The following is a 17,983-nucleotide window of genomic DNA, read 5'->3' on the forward strand; positions in this document are numbered from 1 at the left end:
TCATCCAGCCAACCCTCCTCTGAATCCATGCTATTGGAGTACAATTTCTGGCTGTGTGGTTTAGTTGAAACCCTTGTGAAGGCATCTTTTTTTTAAAGCACATTTGGCATCTTACCGTCTTCTACCAAATTGTTCCTAGCATTTTGTCAGATACAATACCAGAGTCTTGGTCCTGAATTCTACAATCTCTGTGCAATCAGAGCAATTTTTGCCACTTTGCCTGTATTACTGGAGTGATGCTAGAGAAGAGGGAAAGTCTTTGTTCTGTGTTAAGATGTTCTTTGTCCTTGAAAGGTCAATAATAACTCCAGTCTCTGATATTTGAGATTTAAAAATGATCTCCGCAACTTGGGCATTTTTAGAGCTTGGCTTTCTTCAAGGAATTCAGAAACTATTGTGTAAAATGAATGACTAATTATGAAGTTTAATTGCAAGGGTTTATGGATGCTCTGTTTAGTGAATTCAATTAGGTTAGGATCTTCGGCACTATCAGGGTTTTTTTTGGTTTTTTTTAAGCATAATTTTCTGGAGTGATGGGATTGTGCCACCCAATCAGTGTGATACATTTTTGCAGCAACGTCACCACTTGATGCTCCATATTTAGAGATGTTGTGCCTGCAAAATTTGCTGTCACAGAAAAAGTACCTTGATCATGATCACAGACCTCTGCCCCCTTTCTCCAAAGGCTGATTCTGTCTTGCTCCTCTTCAGAGACTAGACTTTCACCACTGGGAAGCAGATTCTGATGCACTTGTGATTCTGCTGGCCCTCTTTCATTCACTGAGTGCAGACTTCAGACACTCAGTAGTCAGTTAAATCTAAAGAGTATGAAATGATCATCACAGTAAAAGGAAGACTTAATTAAGTGCAGAATTATGCAATTTGATCATCTTGGTAAAATTGCATAAATCGTTTTTCCTGGAGGGAGTAAATGTTAGAATCAGATGTATTATAATAGATAAATTAGGGTTCCACTTGAGTTTTTTGCCTGTTTCTTGTCACCTAATTTATATTCATATATTATCTAAACTTGGATATTTTTAAAAAGTACGTGGAATGTTTTCGATGTCTCTTCTTCATATTTTGTGTACTGTCATCTTTTATGCACACACCACCGAATAGCTTTGTTTTCAGATTCTACTGTAGAACTCTTATTTTCAGTGTATTTATGAGCCTGTTTCACAACTACATTCCTTTTCTTTTGGTTTTTCCTTTCTTGGGTAACATACAGAAAATAGAATAATTACTGAAACATATGAGCAGATTGTCCTAATAGCTATCCCCTTCCTAAGGGTTCATGCTTTCAAAAAGGTAGATCCCAGTTTGTTAAATGCCTTGAAAGCCCACAACTGAATTGTAGTCATAAATCTGAGGAGTTGATAGTACCTGTTCTTTCGTTGAAAAAGTTGTGGTGGCGTGTTCTTAGGCACAAATTGCATCCATAAAAGTCAGACTGGGCTTGGCTGCAAATATACCTCTAAATGTCAGGTCTTTGGGAAGTAACGCCTTGACTTTGAGTAGACTTACTGACAAATTTATTGGCATTCTGGGTTAAGCAGAGAGCTATTGGCCTCAAATATGATACTTTTCCATTAAAGATACTTTTGGTTTTCTCTTCAGTCATGATTACTGCTTGATAACTCACCGCAGAAATAGCTATCATAATTTCTAATTCCATTTTCTGTAGTTTGACTTTCAATGAGTGCACTTTTCCTATCTGTTTGAGATTTGATCATCCCTCTATATTCCAGGGCTTGGAAGGTCTACTCACTTGTTATATTTCAGTTTTCAGAGGTTCAGCACCTGTACACCTAAATATTTCCTCCTATCAGACTACAAAGTAAACTGTGATCTTACATGCAGAAATTGTATGGAAGTTTTCACCCTACTGTTAGGTTTGTTTGAGATACTTAGATATCTAAGTTATTATATTATCATGGGGTAGCCTTGTTAGTCTGTATCCACGAAAACACCAAGGAGTCTGGTGAAGAAGTGGTTTTTACCCACGAAAGCTTGTGCCCAAATAAATGTTAGTCTTTAAGGTGCTACCGGACTCCGTGTTGTTTCCTTGGATATATAAGTAACATTCTCCTACTCTCATTTTTCAGCTCATGTCCCTAATTCAGGTGTCTGTGACAGTCACTTCGTAGTTCAGTAGAGATTAAATAAAGAACTCCTCCACATAAAGCAAACAAAAACTTTGGTTTATTTTTGTGGGGCCTGAAATAGATGGCTGCCCTGGATCTCTCCACACAGTGCAGTATAGAACTTCACATAGTCTGTACAGTCTGTCTTGTGCTACTTTCTAGCTGTCTACCTTGGCTTCTTTCTTTGCTGCCAGCATCAGTTCTGGTGCAGGGAAATTCCACAGCCTCACTCTACTTAGTCACAGTATTTTATTCACCCTTCATAAAATGACTTGAACCATTTTGCTTAACTGTTGAATAGTAACTGCAATAATTTTTATGTCTAGCACCTGGGAATCTTAAAATATTTTCCAAAAACTAAACGTTGCAAGAAGCCTGTGGAGTAGGTGAGGGATGGATGTATATGGATCACTTCACCTGTCGCTGAATTACAGCCCCTGGGGGAAAAGAGGGGAGCAGATGTGCTCTTCACATTAATTTGTTATAAAAACTGAAAACATTCACTGGTAGCCACCTGAAACTGAAAAATGTTTGTTAGACTGCAATTGAGTGAGTGTGAATCTAGCAGCAATATCAGGTTTAATATCCTTTATTTCTACAGAGAATTTCACAAGATCTTCAATAGCCATCAGTGCTCAGTCTTGCATTCAGATCTGCATTAATTTTTCAGATGTGACAAACCCAAGATTTTGGTCTGGTTGAGTGCATCATTTACTAGTACTACTTCAGCACCAAATTATCTTTTAAAAACTAGCATTAGTACAGGGATGGAAACTGGTTTGCTGTCCTTTATATTGATTTCTCAGTTGGTACAGACTTTTTTTTTCCCATTGGGATTTCCCAGTAAAGAACAAAGATTAAAATACTAGTGTGTATGTGTATATATATTGCAATACATATGTATTCCTCCTCATGAGAAACTTCCATTATCCTTAACTCTGTTATCTGAAGGAGTTTAATATCTCAGCTAATGCTGGACATGGGTGTTTTGAGAAGAGAGATGTTTGGATAATAGGGAGAGTAGGAAGCTGGGGGACATGGTTAGGAATTACATTTGGGAGTATCCAATGAAAGTGAGAGGGGTTTGGAGCAGTGCAGGTAAACTCACCTAGCTAAAGCTATTAAATGCAGAGGCTCAGTGCTGGAGCATTTCAACTAGATTGGTTAATTCCTTTCACGCTTCCAAGCTTGCCTTTCCACAGCTCTGCCATTCTCCTTTGTAAAAACAGAACATGCTTTGAGGTATGGAGGGCTGCATCCTACCTGAACCATCAGTTATTGATGGCTTTGGATATTGACCGAGACATCTGGATAATTTGCGTTGTACAGGGTTTTTTTGTTGTTTTTTTTGGTAGAAAATATAAATACCTAAAATTTGGGGATGTGATGTGTTGGGCTAGGTAACAGACATATAGTTATAATAAAATATTTTCAATCATACACTCAAAGTTAAGAATATTTAAGCTGCAAAGTCAAGCATTCAAAAAGTCAGAAAATGCCAGAATTAAGGTAGTCTGCGCAAACCTCTGCCGTTAGAGCTAATAGCAATCATAGATCAGCACCAGAGGGGGATGGGACTCCTTGCCACTGGGTTTCACAATATTTGCTCACAATAGGGGAATGGTGGGACTCTGGTATCTTGGGTTCTATTCCAGCTCCTGGGGATGGAGGGCGGGGGGAGAGTATGAGTTTGTGGGCACAGAATCTGCCTGCTCCCTGTCCCCTCTTGCTTTGGCTCCTGATCTGACCTATCTTCACGCCTTCCTCCACCCTTACTGCCCCCAATTCCTAGTCTCTTTCCCACATGCCAATTCCCAGTTTCCCTGTATCCCTCTCGTAATCCCCCTGCCACCTGGTGTTAGTGCTACAGAGAGGTGTTAAGGCTGCTAAATTGTTACTGCCACCAGGGTTACTGTTCTTGGAGGTCCGATGTCAGCTTTATTAGCAGCAAATGCAGTTTACCTATTCAGCAGACCTTGAAGTTATACGTAAAGACCATAGGCTCAGTTCAGAGGTAAGGCACTCCGCCAGGTTTATTGTTGACAAGCACAGTACTAGCACCCTGGCTTAGTGGTTATGGGTACACTAACATATGTATGCCTACAACAATGGTATCAGCTCACTCGTACACCAGTACGTTGTCCCCTCTGCGAGTGCAAAGATGCCCCTCATAGAATTCTCCTTCTACACATTGATACAAACATGTTATGTATTACACTCCAGATGTTGTTAGTGACCATCCTCATCCTTGTGCCTGCTGGTTAGAACAAAACATCCTCATCCATTATCCCATCCTTATTTTATGAGGGGTTGATGTGCTCTTGTACCATCTCTCAACAATGTATTTACATAGTTAGTGACTTGACAGATCTGTGTGTTTTGGTACTGTCCTCTCCAGTCAGGAACATGCTTACTTGGTTAGCTATTCTGCCAAAGCCAGGTCTACTCTGGTTCACAAACTTTGGTTCCTACTATTACTTATGCTTAGGGCTCCAGCAACCAGTTCTGAGTGTGTCTGTCTAACTGGTGCCCCTTACTTAGGCTTTATCTACAATACAGGGGTAAGTGGACCTAAGTTACTCAACTCCAGCTACATGAATAATGTAGCTGGAGTCAGTGTAGCTTAGATTGTCTTACTGCAGTGTCTACACCACACTGGGTCGATGGGAGACACTCTCCTGTTGACTTACCTTATGCTTCTTGTTCTGGTGGAGTACCGGAGTCGACGGGAGAGCGAACTGCAGTCAATTTAGTGGGTCTTCACTAGACTCGCTAAATTGACCCCTGGTGCATCGATTGCTGCAGTGTTGATCCCTGGTAAGTGTAAACATATGTTTAGTATTTGACAGCTGTCAGCCTGCAGTGTAACATCACCATTGGCATGCTGGACATGACCTCAGACTTCAGTTTAGGCATCAAAACAGTTACATTTTATATTTGTTATAACATATTTGGTTCAGTGAAGTTTTAAGTTCTCTATGAACATAAATCATATGCGACATGAAAGCACTCACTTTCACGGGTGCTGGTTTCTGATCAAAAATTCCATCACCGTTCAACCTTAAATCAAACTACTTTTCACAGAAAAACTCAGTGCCAAATGTGAACATAAGCAACTGCCAAATTTAAGACGACAGGTTCTCAGTAATATTTCCAAAAGGCAAAAAAAAAGTTTAGTAATTCAACAAAGTGTTAGGAAATTTTTATAATTAAGGATCATTTAGTATCTGACTTCCATGTACAGATTCTATCTGCTACCCAAGATCCATAAACCTGGAAATTCTGGGTGCCCCATCATCCCACACATTGGCACCCTGACAGCAGGATTGTCTGGCTATGTAGACTCCCTCCTCAGGCCCTACGCTACCAGCACTCCTAGCTATCTTCAAGACACCACTGACTTCCTGAGGAAACTACAATCCATTGGTGATCTTCCTGAAAACACCATCCTAGCCACTATGGATGTAGAAGCCCTCTACACCAACATTCCACACAAAGATGGACTACAAGCTGTCAGGAACAGTATACCCGATAATATCATGGCAAACCTGGTGGCTGAACTTTGTGATTTTGTTCTCACCCATAACTATTTCACCTTTGGGGACAATGTATACCTTCAAATCAGCAGCACTGCTATGGGTACCCGCATGGCCCCACAGTATGCCAACATTTTTATGTCTGACTTAGAACAACGCTTCCTCAGCTCTCGTCCCCTAATGCCCCTACTCTACTTGCGCTACATTGATGACATCTTCATCATCTGGACCCATGGGAAAAAAAGCCCTTGAGGAATTCCACCATGATTTCAACAATTTCCATCCTACCATCAATCTCAGCCTGGACCAGTCCACACCAGAGATCCGCTTCCCGGACACTACGGTGCCAATAAGCGATGGTCACACACACACCACTCTATACCAGAAACCTACTGACTGCTATACCTACCTACATGCCTCCAGCTTTCACCCTGACCACACCACAAGATCCATTGTCTACAGCCAAGCTCTTCGATACAACCACATTTGTTCCAACCCCTCAGACAGAGACAAACACCTACAAGATCTCTATCAAGCATTCTTACAACTACAATACCCACCTGCTGAAGTGAAGAAACAGATTGACAGACCCAGAAGAGTACCCAGAAGTCACCTACTACAGGACAGGCCTAACAAAGAAAATAACGGAACGCCACTAACCATCACTTTCAGCCCCCAACTAAAACCTCTCCAACGCATCATCAAAGATCTACAACCTATCCTGAAGGACGACTCATCACTCTCGCAGATCTTGGGAGACAGGCCAGTCCTTGCCTATGGACAGTCCCCCAACCTGAAGCAAATACTCACCAGCAACCACACAAGAGCACCACTAACCCAGGAACCTATCCTTGCAACAAAGCCCGTTGCCATCTGTGCCCACATATCTATTCAGGGGACACCATCATAGAGCCCCCCCGCTCTCCTGTAGGTAATAGCTCACCTTACCTGATCACTCTCGTAACAGTGTGTATGGTAACACCCATTGTTTCATGTTCTCTGTGTATATAAATCTCCCCACTGTATTTTCCACTGAATGCATCCAATGAAGTGAGCTGTAGCCCACGAAAGCTTATGCTCAAATAAAATTGTTAGTCTCTAAGGTGCCACAAGTCTTCCTTTTCTTTTTACTACTAGACTAGTTTCCATCTTAACTTTACTAGCAGTAATCATATCATACTCTTCATTACTAACACATGCATCTGATTTGTTGGACAAAGCAGAGACAGAAATTAATTCCAAACTTCCATGTGTTGTCATGGGCAGATGGGGTGGGGTGGAAAGTCTTTCTGAAAGTGTCAGGTTTTGCAAACCATTTTCTGCTTCAGAGAAGACCTTTCTCTGAGCGGGCCTGTGTTCAGATAAACAGCTGATAATTTTGATTTCTGCCAGAGAGATCCTCCTGAGTCACTGGCAAAACAAATCTATCTGATGTACTATCAAAGGCAACTTAAATGCAGAATTTCACTATTAGTAGATGACACAAATCAGGGAAAATGCCAAAATTTAGACTTTCAGAACATTGTTCCACATCTGAACTGAGATCAGCATACCTAACCAGTCGGCCTGAGATTGACGTAATGTCATTTTGTTTCCCCTACTTCTTTTTCTTCCCCTCTCATGATCTACTTTCTCTTTTTTTTTTTATAAGCAGTCTAGGAGCTGGCAACACCCACTGTTAAAGATGTCTGACACTTTCTCTTATAAGAATTTGTTTTCGGTTGCTTATAACTTTGGCAAACTAACCATTTGGGCTGAAATTGTCCATGCCAGATATCTGCCTCGGGCTGAACTTTTTTGAGGAAAATTTCAGCCAAAATGGTTCAGCCATTTCCAATAACAAAATACATTTTAGCCATGTCAAATTCTGTTGATCTTTTTGAGAAATTCTTGTTCCCCCATGCTTTGAAAGAGGCACCTGAAATTTGACAGGTGGGTGACGTGTGTGTCTCAAGGGGCAATAATGTAAGAAAGGTGAACTTGAATATTAAACACAGTGTATTAAGTATTAGGAAAAGTATAGCTAGCTGAGGCTGTGCTCTTCGATGTAAAATACGGTATAGGAGGAAGAAAGATTGAAAATTGTCCATCTTGAAAGTCTTTGTGACTCATTTTGAAAACTATTAATTCACTCAGTCTCAAGCTCATATGGGATGTCTGCTTCTCTTCTCCATAGCCCGAATGTCATGGCCAGGGTATGTGTCTTTCTGTGTGTCAGGCCTGATATGAGTTACAGTATAGAGGGCCCTCTGCCATTGGGTACCGAGGGACTCTTATGGTCACACTAAGCTTTGGCACCTAAGCAGTGAATATGCGATGCTTGGACCAAAATTTGCTGGGGTAACTATACTTTAAGTCAATGGGTAGGATTTTTGAATGGTTGATTTTGAAAATTTAATGGGAATGGCTACTTAACTTCCTTAAGCTCCTTGAAATATCTCAGCTAATGGAATTATATCAGGTATGAGTTTGGTTCATTGATTTTACTAGCTTATGCTCACCACAGCATCTATGGGCTGAGTCTTTGTTTAGCTTTCTGGAGGAAAAGGTTCCGTCCACCTTTAAAGGTGACCGGGCTCCCTCCTCAAAGGGTCATAGAGGGGAAGGAGGGAAGTTTTGCTAGAAGCTGGGAATGAGCGACAGGAAAAGGATCACTTGATGATTATCTGTTCTGTACATTCCTTCTGGGGCACCTGGCATTGCCGCTGTCAGAAGACAGGATACTGGGCTAGACGGACCTTTGGTCTGACTCTTTTGGCCATTCTTATGTTCTTTACAGGGATAGAGCAGGTTAGGGGAGAAGAACGGGAAGCAGGTCAGGGGGAGGGAACTGCCCTTCCTGCTGGCTGGAAGGGTTGTGGTAGTGGGGTATTTATACCCTATGTTGTTCCAGAAAATCCCTCTCTTACTTGGATTGGGTTGGCAGCATCTACCCACCCTGGAAATTTGCAAAACGACTGGTTTTCTCATGCCCCACTGTGTGCATTATGCTACTCAGCCCTTCTCTTTGAGGGCTGGGAAGGAATTTTCCCCTCACAGCCAGATTGGCAAAGCAGGATGGGGTGTTTTTTGCCTTTTGCATAGCAGATCTGGGAGCCAGTGGGGTGAGGGCAGGAGGGCAGGTTATAATGTTTCAATTTAGTGTGAAAAAAAATCTTGACAATTGTCCAATGCAAATGGATCCAGTCTCAGTGGAGAATCTGGCACTCAGACTCCCAATTTATCGTCTGAGGATTGTGATGCCAAAACATCTCTCTTAGCTTTATCTTGTCTTTAAGTACTATTTCTCCCCCTTCAAAGGTTTTTCTGCTTTATTTATGGCTCACATTTACTAGTCACAATTAGGTTTTCGCCAAGTTGTTTTAAGAAGGCACATGGCCGTAAATCTGTTCTTCCTCCATTAGGCTCATCCCTTTTTTTCCCCTCATCTAGTTAACCATGGGCCATGGTGTACTCTTGCAATCTAGCCCACAAAGGAAAAGAACAACTTCCAAGAGTTGAAATAAATTCAGTCAATTTAGTTTAAAAATATTCGTAATTATGGCTTTATCTAAATATAGGAGAGGCAGGCATCATTTTAAGTTCCTTAAATAATTTCTCCAATTCATGCACCTCCAGTTCTGCTCTGCTATTCAAGCTCTAATCCTAGAACATGGCTGCCAGTCACAGCAAACTGCGTTGACTTTATGATGTGCCCATTTTACCTTCACTCTAAGAATCCAGCATTGGTGTAGTCAAATGTTTTGATCCGTAGCTAGAGCAGTGGTCTATTTAGTACTCCTGTCATTAAAAAAAAAGTTTTCAGAAAGGTTCCCAGGCCATTCTTGTATCTAGAGTTAGTAATACATGGGGTGGATGTTATGTAGGTGTCTACATTTGCCAAGCTTATGTTCCATTTGCAGATGAATGATTGAAACTGAAAGAGAAGCACAATATTTTTGGATTCTGTGCAATTAAAATAGGGAATCCTGGAAGGGCTGTGATTAGGACCGGCTCTAGGCACCAGCAAAGCAAGCACGTGCTTGGGGTGGCACAATTCCAGCCATTCTTTCTGGGTTTTTTTTTGCTTGGACAGTTGTACTCTCGGAGCTTGGGCGGCAAATTTTTTGCTTGGGGCGGCAAAAAACCTAGAGCCAGCCCTGGCTGTGATAATGTCTCCTTTGGATGGTAAATATTAAGATTTTAATCGCATTTCCTGCATTTGCTTTTTTAATCAATTGTGCTCTGAACCTTACTTCACGTATATTTGTAAAGTGCCTTGAGAGAGCTTAACTGGCTTAGTGACCTCTCTGAATACAGGGCTATTCAGAAAGCTAGCTGATGGGCAGTTTATTTAGTAGCATTATAGATAATTTTACAGTGATTGAAATTTGAGACTTAACCTTGGCTCATTATTGCCAGGATGACTGCATTAGGGCAAATCATGGGGGTGATGGTCAAACCTCCTGGGTTAAAGAGAGAACAAGGTAGAATAAACTATCTTGAATGCACAAATAAAAATGGTCTGAACAGCCTAAAAAACAGCAGCTGTTAAGTGGTCTAGCTTAGCTTATTGGTCATTCTTGTGATTTCATTGAATGTTGTTCAATGAAGACAGCTGCATAGAGAGAAGCTTGTTTCCAGAAACAAATGGGTTAAACTAGTCTGGTGCCAATAACTAAATCAAACTATTCTCTTGTTTTCTAGCAAAATCTCCCCCTTTGCTATACAATATGGCTAACACTTAGATGAACATAAGTGGAAGTTGCTGCAGACTTTCCTAGCAATTAATTTTCTGCACATAGATGTTCATATTGCTGCTCAGTCTCTGTTGATATGGCTATGCTGCCCATGCTGTGATTATTGCAAATATTTGTTACCTTGAAGAATCCATTTTTGCTACCAGTGTGAATTGTTGTAAGACTGAAATTCTTTCCATTAGATTTCCTGCAGATAGCTTAGCAGAAATCTCTTTCGATCCTGAACTCTATACTTTAATTTTAAATATTTTTTGCTCAGACATAAAAGGCTGCAGTATGTTATTAAATAAACCATATGGGGGCTATTAAAACTGTGTGCTGTTTTACTACCAGTGCTTTTAATATAATACATGTAAGCAACATCATTATTTGCATGGATAGCAGAATGTTAACTGCAAAAATAAAAGCGTCACAATTATGATCTGTTGATTATTTCACCTTCCTAAAGATGTAATGCTTTAAATCATGAGGCACTTCAAGACTGCCAGTAGCAACCTCAATTATGTTTTGGGACTTGTTCATATACACACAGCTTTGGTAATGTTGTCTGGATTTCCTGATTGACTCCACTGTGTCTGAAGGAAAGTCATGTAGGCTAGCATTTTTAAAGAACTCTAATGGTTAAACACCTAAAACTCAAAGAAATTCATTGGGGGTTGGGTGCCTAGTTTCTTTATGTCCTTGAAAATCCTGGCCTAACTATCCCGCAATTTTTCTCAATGTATGGCATATAGATACTTCAATAACTACCTCATAAGACCTCATACATACGGCCAAATTAGTGCATTAGGGCTGAATGGGCAGTAGTCTAGTCCAGAAGAATAAACCGTTGTGGAGATGGGATTAGAGCTGAATGAATAACAGATTCTTAAAAGCAAAATAATAATGAACATCCTTTTGGGCTAAACTGAATTATTAGATTTTTGGTTGATCAAAAAGGTAAAAAATAACTTGTCCAATGAAATGGTCTGTTAGCCATTAAACTAAATGTTTCATTTAGATGAAAATTTTTTATTTTTTTAAAAATAAAAAAAACTTCAAAACAGTCCATTTTGAATCAAAAATAGAAACTTTTGAAAATATCAAAATGAAACATTTTGATTTTTTTCAAATTGTTTTTTACTGAAAACTTGGTGACATTAACAAGACGTGAAATGTTTTGGTGTCACTGTATTTTTTTATTTTTATTATTTTTTTTGCTGAAGAAAAGTTTTATTATAAAATGTTTATCCAGTTCTAGATGAGCTGTTGTCTTCTACTTGCTAGCCCACAGAGTAAGTGACCCAGAACTACTGTCAACTATGTGAGAATTCTTGTAGAAAAAGTAATAGAAGTCTGTGGGTTTGGATCAGAGTAACATGGTTCCAATCCAGTTTCCCTAGACATGAGATTTAATATAATTGTTGTCACTAGAACATGGATTTGTGAAAAGTGGAAGTACACTTCATATGCATGTTGTCTTATGACATAGTTGAACAAATATATTTAGATTTATTACAGCATAATCTGATTAAACATTATTTAAAAATGGAAGATTTCTATGGATATGAAAGTTAGTGGGAGTTGGGTTGTTGATTTGAATGGCATCGGCACTAGTGAAACATGATTTCTTCCACTGATGATGGGCAGCAGCTAAATCCTGATTATCTTCTTATAAATGTAAGGGAAAGTAAGCTATTCAGCACACAGCTGTTTTTACGGAAGGGGTATTGGCTAGATTTTTTTTATACTCATGTTTCTTCCATGAAATTTAAGTGACCAAATACCTCTCAAGAAATTTCATTTAAAAAAAGATACTGCTTGCACTGCTATCTATTGATTTCATTTCCTGATGATCTTATTTGTGTAAATTTGCTTGTTTTATCTTTTTGAGGCTGTGTGCTGTTTAGGCTAGGGACTTAATCCCTTAATTTGTTGTTTTTCAATTAATCTATTTGTGAAGAGAAAGTTTAGCTTTTATACACAATAGTTGCTGATTGGCTTTTGACCAAATTTCACAAAAAAGCCAGTTTTTGACAGAACTCAAACCTGGAAAATTTCAGTTCCCCAGTTGAATTTTTTTGGATGGTAGTTATGAGTGACTGAAAACAGTCGTATGCCGCTTTACCTAGTGGTTGCTGTATTGTCCCAATACTACTGCTAGTTCGGTTTTTTTAGATAGCGAGTTGGGTTACTGTGAAGATTGGATTTACTGGTTTTATTAGAAATTTAGCTGAAACTACAGTACCTTCTAGACAGGCCTTTCAGTCATGTTTAATCCCCATGATTTAGATTTGGTTGGGACAAAAGAGGTTCTAAAATGCCCTTGTAGGCCAGCATGGACATGACCAAACTATGTTACATCCATGTTCTAAATCTGTGTTCTAGTGTTCTATCTATCTTGTGTGAGGAGAACATATCGCTATCGCATTTTTGGCCCTGTGTCCCAATTTACTGGGTAAAATGTCAGAAATAGATTGAAAAACCTGCTTGACCATTTGTGGAGGCTCAAAGAGTTCAGTTGTCTTTTTTAAATGATTTTGTACATCATCATGTTCGCTGGGTTTGAGTGGAGCTGAAAACAGAAGCATCATTATGCATGGGAAAGAACATTTTGGGCAGAATTTTCAGCCCATGCCAAAATTAGTATTTATTGATCATCAAAATGGATTCAAGATTGCATCTGTAAGAAGTCTGAATAAATATAATTAGCTCTGGGGAAATATCTGGGCATTTGGACAATTTAAAACTCACATCTTTGGTTATTACTACCAAACAGGCTGTACTGAGGCCTTTGTGGAATGAAGCTGTCATGCTGTTTGGTCAGAGAGAAACTTAGCCTGGAAAAACAACTTCAAAAGAAAAGCACACTACACTTTCACACACATTTTCTAGCAAGTTGTGGTCTTCAAAATGTATGACAATGGCTAACATAATGGTCTTGAATTCTGATTAGTGGGCACTGTTTGATTACATTTCTATTTGGTGGTATAGTTGGGTCTTATAAGGTACCAAATTATGTATTTTAATTTTCAATTAACATTGGACTGGGAACAGTTATGGGTATGGCAGTTTCTGCTGCTAAAGCTATAACATGGATTTATCTTTATACAGGTTATATGAAGGAAAAGAACAGACAGAATTTGAGGAATCTATGAGGAGACTCTTTGAATCCATCAACAACCTTATGAAAAGCCAGTATAAAACTACCATTTTGTTGCAGGTTGGTACTTCAGAAACAACAATATGTTTTATTTATTGACAGTGTAGTAGTGGTGATACATTTAGATTATTTATTCTTTACCCATTACATATCTATTCCTTAACTGGCAGAGCATAGATGGACAGTTTGTTTAATTACTTTGAAGCCCAAGGTTGACAAGTTTAGAGGAAGATGCATGGTTTGTACACCTTTTAAAAAGGTAGCTGGTTAAATAGCTAAAACCCAGATGCTGCAATTTTCTAAGGAGCCTATAGGAGGTAGGCCCATAGGTGCTGACTCTTTTGGTTTTGCTGGTGGGTGCCCCATCCTGGTTCCACCCCCCTTCCCCAAGGCCCCGCCCCCACTCTGCCCCACTCCACCTCTTCCTGCCCCTGCTCTGCCCGCTCCCCTTAGGTCTACTCCCCTGAGCATCTCCTGCCCACTGCTCACTCCTTTCTCCCCCCCCCCACCTTGAAGGTGAGGTGTGTGTGTGTGGGGGGGGCTCAGCCTCCCCCCAAAACTGGCAATTTTCAGCATATTTACACACTTCTTTCTTATTCTGTTATCGAATGTGTCTATATCATTGGCGTCTTAACAATGTAATCATTATTAAAATAGTAATGAAATATATCATTACATTTTCATGAATTACAGTATATTAAAATTGTTACACTCAGCTACAAGCTGTCTTCACTAACATCCAAGTTTAAAGACATTATGTTTACTCTGGGCTTCACACCTGCTTAGGGCCTGTTTGGGAGCTGAGGCCACTGATGGCTGTGGGGAGAAGGTCAATGAGAGGGACAAGCAGTGTAGAGTCGTTCCCCTTTCCCTGTCCCTTTCTCCTCTCCCTGCCCCTTTCCCTTTCTCTTGTTTATTCTCTAAGTCCTTGCTCCCTTTCCTGATGTTTTTCCCCCTTCTTGTTTCCCACTCATGTCCCTTTTTCCATCTCTCTCTATTCTCCATCTCCTGGTGGCTCTGTCTAGTGCCTGCTCCCACCCACCCACTCAAAGTGGCAGAGGAGGTTCCCCCTCCTTGAGTGGGAAGGTTGCCTAGTGGTTAATGCACAGGCCTCGGGCTTAGGTGTTCTGGGTTTGATTCTCTGCTCTGCCACAGGCTCCCTGCTTAGCCTTGGGAAAGTCACTTCACCTCTGTGTGCCCTAGATCCCACCTGTCAAATGGGGCTAATGCTGACCCTGCCTCCTAGGCTAAATCCATTCATGGCTGTGTGATGATGGGGGAAATGGAGATACCAATGCGGGTAGATTTGGGCTGAATTTCTCCACAGCCAGAGAATGAGAGCCAGCTCTGCAGGGTGGATGGGAAAGAGAGGGGCTCAGGCCAGCTCCACACAGAGTGGGGTTGGGGCTTCAGCCCTCCAGCTTCTGCCACTAGGGGTGGCTGGGGCTCCGAGCCGGAGACTTCAGCCCCACATGTTCTGCCAGAGTCCAGGGCTTCTTCCTGCCCTCCACCCCCAGTGCGGCTCCTGCCGGGGCTTCTCCTCCCTCCCCCCACAGTGCAACTCCTGATGGGGTCCAAGGCTTTTCCTCCCCCTCATCCACCACTGCACCCAGCCCTAGCCTAGCTGGGCTCCCTTGAGTCATCTGATGCCTTCTGTGGCCAGAGTGGAGCCTGGCTGGCAGGGAGCAACCATACTCTTGGAGGACATGGCCATCAGCCCAAGAGGTGTGGGGCGGCCCTCGGTGGCTGTGCTGCCGCTAATAGCCCAGCACTCCTGCCCACGCCTAACTCTAAGGATTTTTTTTGTGAGACTCACTCAGCCCCTGCTGGAGTGGGGAGGTGGGAAACAGCTGATCGCAGCCTGCCCGCCAAACAGCTCATCGCAGCTGCACACAGGCTACCCATAGGAAACAGCGCAGCTACTGAGGCACCTGCAAAACAGTTGATCCCTGGCTGCCAACAGCGGGTCAGCCCAGTGGGTGCTGAGCACCCCCTATTTTTTTTCTGTGGGTGCTCCAGCCCCGGAGCACCCACCAAGCCAGCGCCTATGGGTAGGCCCTCAATTCCTCTTGAATTTCAATGGGAATAGAATACCTAACACTTAGGAAAATGCAACCCAGGGATCCTTGAGGTGGTGACTCTAGCATATTAATTAAACAATCTGTCCCAACTCATAGTTGGCTCAGACACTCTGATTTCCTTCCCCAGACCTGAGAAAGGGCTCTCTAACACAAAAGCTTGTACCATCCAACAGACATTGGTCCAATAAGATGCTGCCTTACCTACCTTGTGTATCTCAATTGAAAAATAGACGTTTTGGTGTCTGAGCTTTTACAATGAGTTATCTAGACAGCAGAAACTACTGACTATAGGTTGAAGGCTTTGCAGTCATGTAAATGTCAGTCACTTTTATCATCCACAGAGACTCACATCTGTGAATAAACATACTTGCACAAAAATCAGGAAGAGAAGGGTTTACTAAGATATATCCAACTCTGCATAAATTATAAATTAATATGCCCCTAATAGCAATAAAAATCTGAAGTTTGCGTGTGGCCTTATAGCAGGACATAGTTTGTTTTCAGGCAGGATGGTAACATTAGCATTTTATGAACCCTTTAATGCCCCATTTTTCATACTGTTGGATATGATTTTTTGTTTTGCTTAGTTCTCTGTTTTGGTATCTTTGATTTAAAATGCAGTGGAAATGGAAGACTAAGCAGAGCAAATTTGCGGCTGTATTTGATTCATTTCAACGATCCTTTTTGGAGTTACATTTCCCGTCACGCTTTCCTTAGAATGATGCACAGAGCTGTAAAGGAACTAAAAACATAAATCTATTTTCACCTGAATAATAACATGCTTCCAATAATGTTCCCAATGTTTTGGAAAGGAATTCAGGATGTTCTGTACCCTATATGACAAATGTATAGATGATTTGCCAGGAGCAGGCTAAGTATTTGGAACAAATTGCATCAGGAGCAGGATACTTTTTGGATTTTAAAAATATTTTGCAACTGTCAGAACTATAAAGGGACGGGTAACCAACTTTCTGTATATGGTGCTGTAAAATCCCTCCTGGCCAGAGGCAAAACCCTTTCACCTGTAAAGGGTTAAGAAGCTGAGGTAACCTCGCTGGCACCTGACCCAAAAGGACCAAGGAGGGGACAAAATACTTTCAGATCTGGAGGGGGTGGGGGACAAAGGGTTCTGTCTGTCTGTGTGATGCTTTTGCTGGGAACAGATCAGATATGCAAGCCTTACGACTCCTGTAAAGTGAGTAAGTAATCTAGCTAGAAAATGCGTTAGATTTTCTTTTGTTTAATGGCTGGTAAAATAAGCTGTGCTGGAGGAAATGTGTATTCCTGTTTTTGTCTTTTTTTTGTAACTTAAGGTTTTGCCTAGAGGGATTCTCTCTGTTTTCAATCTGATTACCCTGTAAGGTATTTACCATCCTGATTTTCTTTAATTTAAAATTCTTCCTTTAAGAACCTGATTGATTTTTCACTGTTCTTAAGATCCAAGGGTTTGGGTCTGTGTTCACCTGTACCAATTGGTGAGGATTATTATCAAGCCTTCTCCAGGAAAGGGGATGTAGGGCTTGGGGGGATATTTTGGGGGAAGACGTCTCCATGTGGTCTCTTTCCCTGTTCTTTGTTTAAAACGCTTGGTGGTGGCAGCATACTGTTCAAGGACAGGGCAAAGTTTGTGCCTTGGGGAAGTTTTTAACCTAAGCTGGTAAGAATAAGCTTAGGGGGTCTTTCATGCAGGTCCCCAAATCTAGAGTTCAGAGTGGGGAAGGATCCTTGACAGCAACAAAGCAGTATCCAGAAGTATTCAGTAGAATCGTACTTCAGCATTACATAGTGTAATGGGTTGTACTCTACATTGCTTATAACACACTGTTAATGTTAGAATATCTTAATACCTGTATTGCATAGGAGGCACGTGCAAAAATTTCAATGTCTCCTGCATTTAGTTTCCGAGTATTCAAGCTTGTTAGAGTGAGATCTCTGGAGTAAAGTAATTAAATACGTTCGAGGCATTCCCCATTGCTTGTTTAGTGAAAATGATCAAAATATATATGCAAGATTTCCCATAGGATGAATGGAAGGAAATCTTCAACAAAAGGTGTACTCCTGTTAATTAATCTGGTTCTTTTACTTTGAGATGTTGTTAATCACATCTTTTAAATCTTTTGATACCTTCTAACACCACTTAACCTGTTTCAATGAAGTTTCTAATAGAAACATGAACAAAATTTTACAGATGTAATGACTGACAATGTTTGGGGGTATTTTTAGTTCCGCTTGATTGCAAACATTTTGCTTAAAATGTTCTTTGTTTTTCATTCTTGTGAAAACAGTCTTCATGATCAGAAAGAACAACTCAAATGAACTTCACTAGCCATGGGAAACT

At 40.8% G+C, this 17,983-nt stretch overlaps 1 protein-coding gene across 1 annotated transcript in view; it reads left to right on the plus strand.

Annotated features, from left to right (window-relative positions):
• DOCK2 (dedicator of cytokinesis 2) overlaps positions 1-17,983 on the plus strand; it is a 502,335-nt gene that overhangs the window by 106,439 nt on the left and 377,913 nt on the right. Inside the window, exon 23 of the mRNA XM_084636234.1 lies at positions 13,516-13,624. Coding sequence (XP_084492360.1) covers positions 13,516-13,624 — 109 coding nt within the window. The remainder of the gene's footprint in view (positions 1-13,515; positions 13,625-17,983) is intronic.

The sequence above is a fragment of the Lepidochelys olivacea genome (genome assembly GCF_965140295.1).
Source record: "Lepidochelys olivacea isolate rLepOli2 genome assembly, chromosome: 8".
Classification (NCBI taxonomy): Eukaryota; Metazoa; Chordata; order Testudines; family Cheloniidae; genus Lepidochelys; species Lepidochelys olivacea.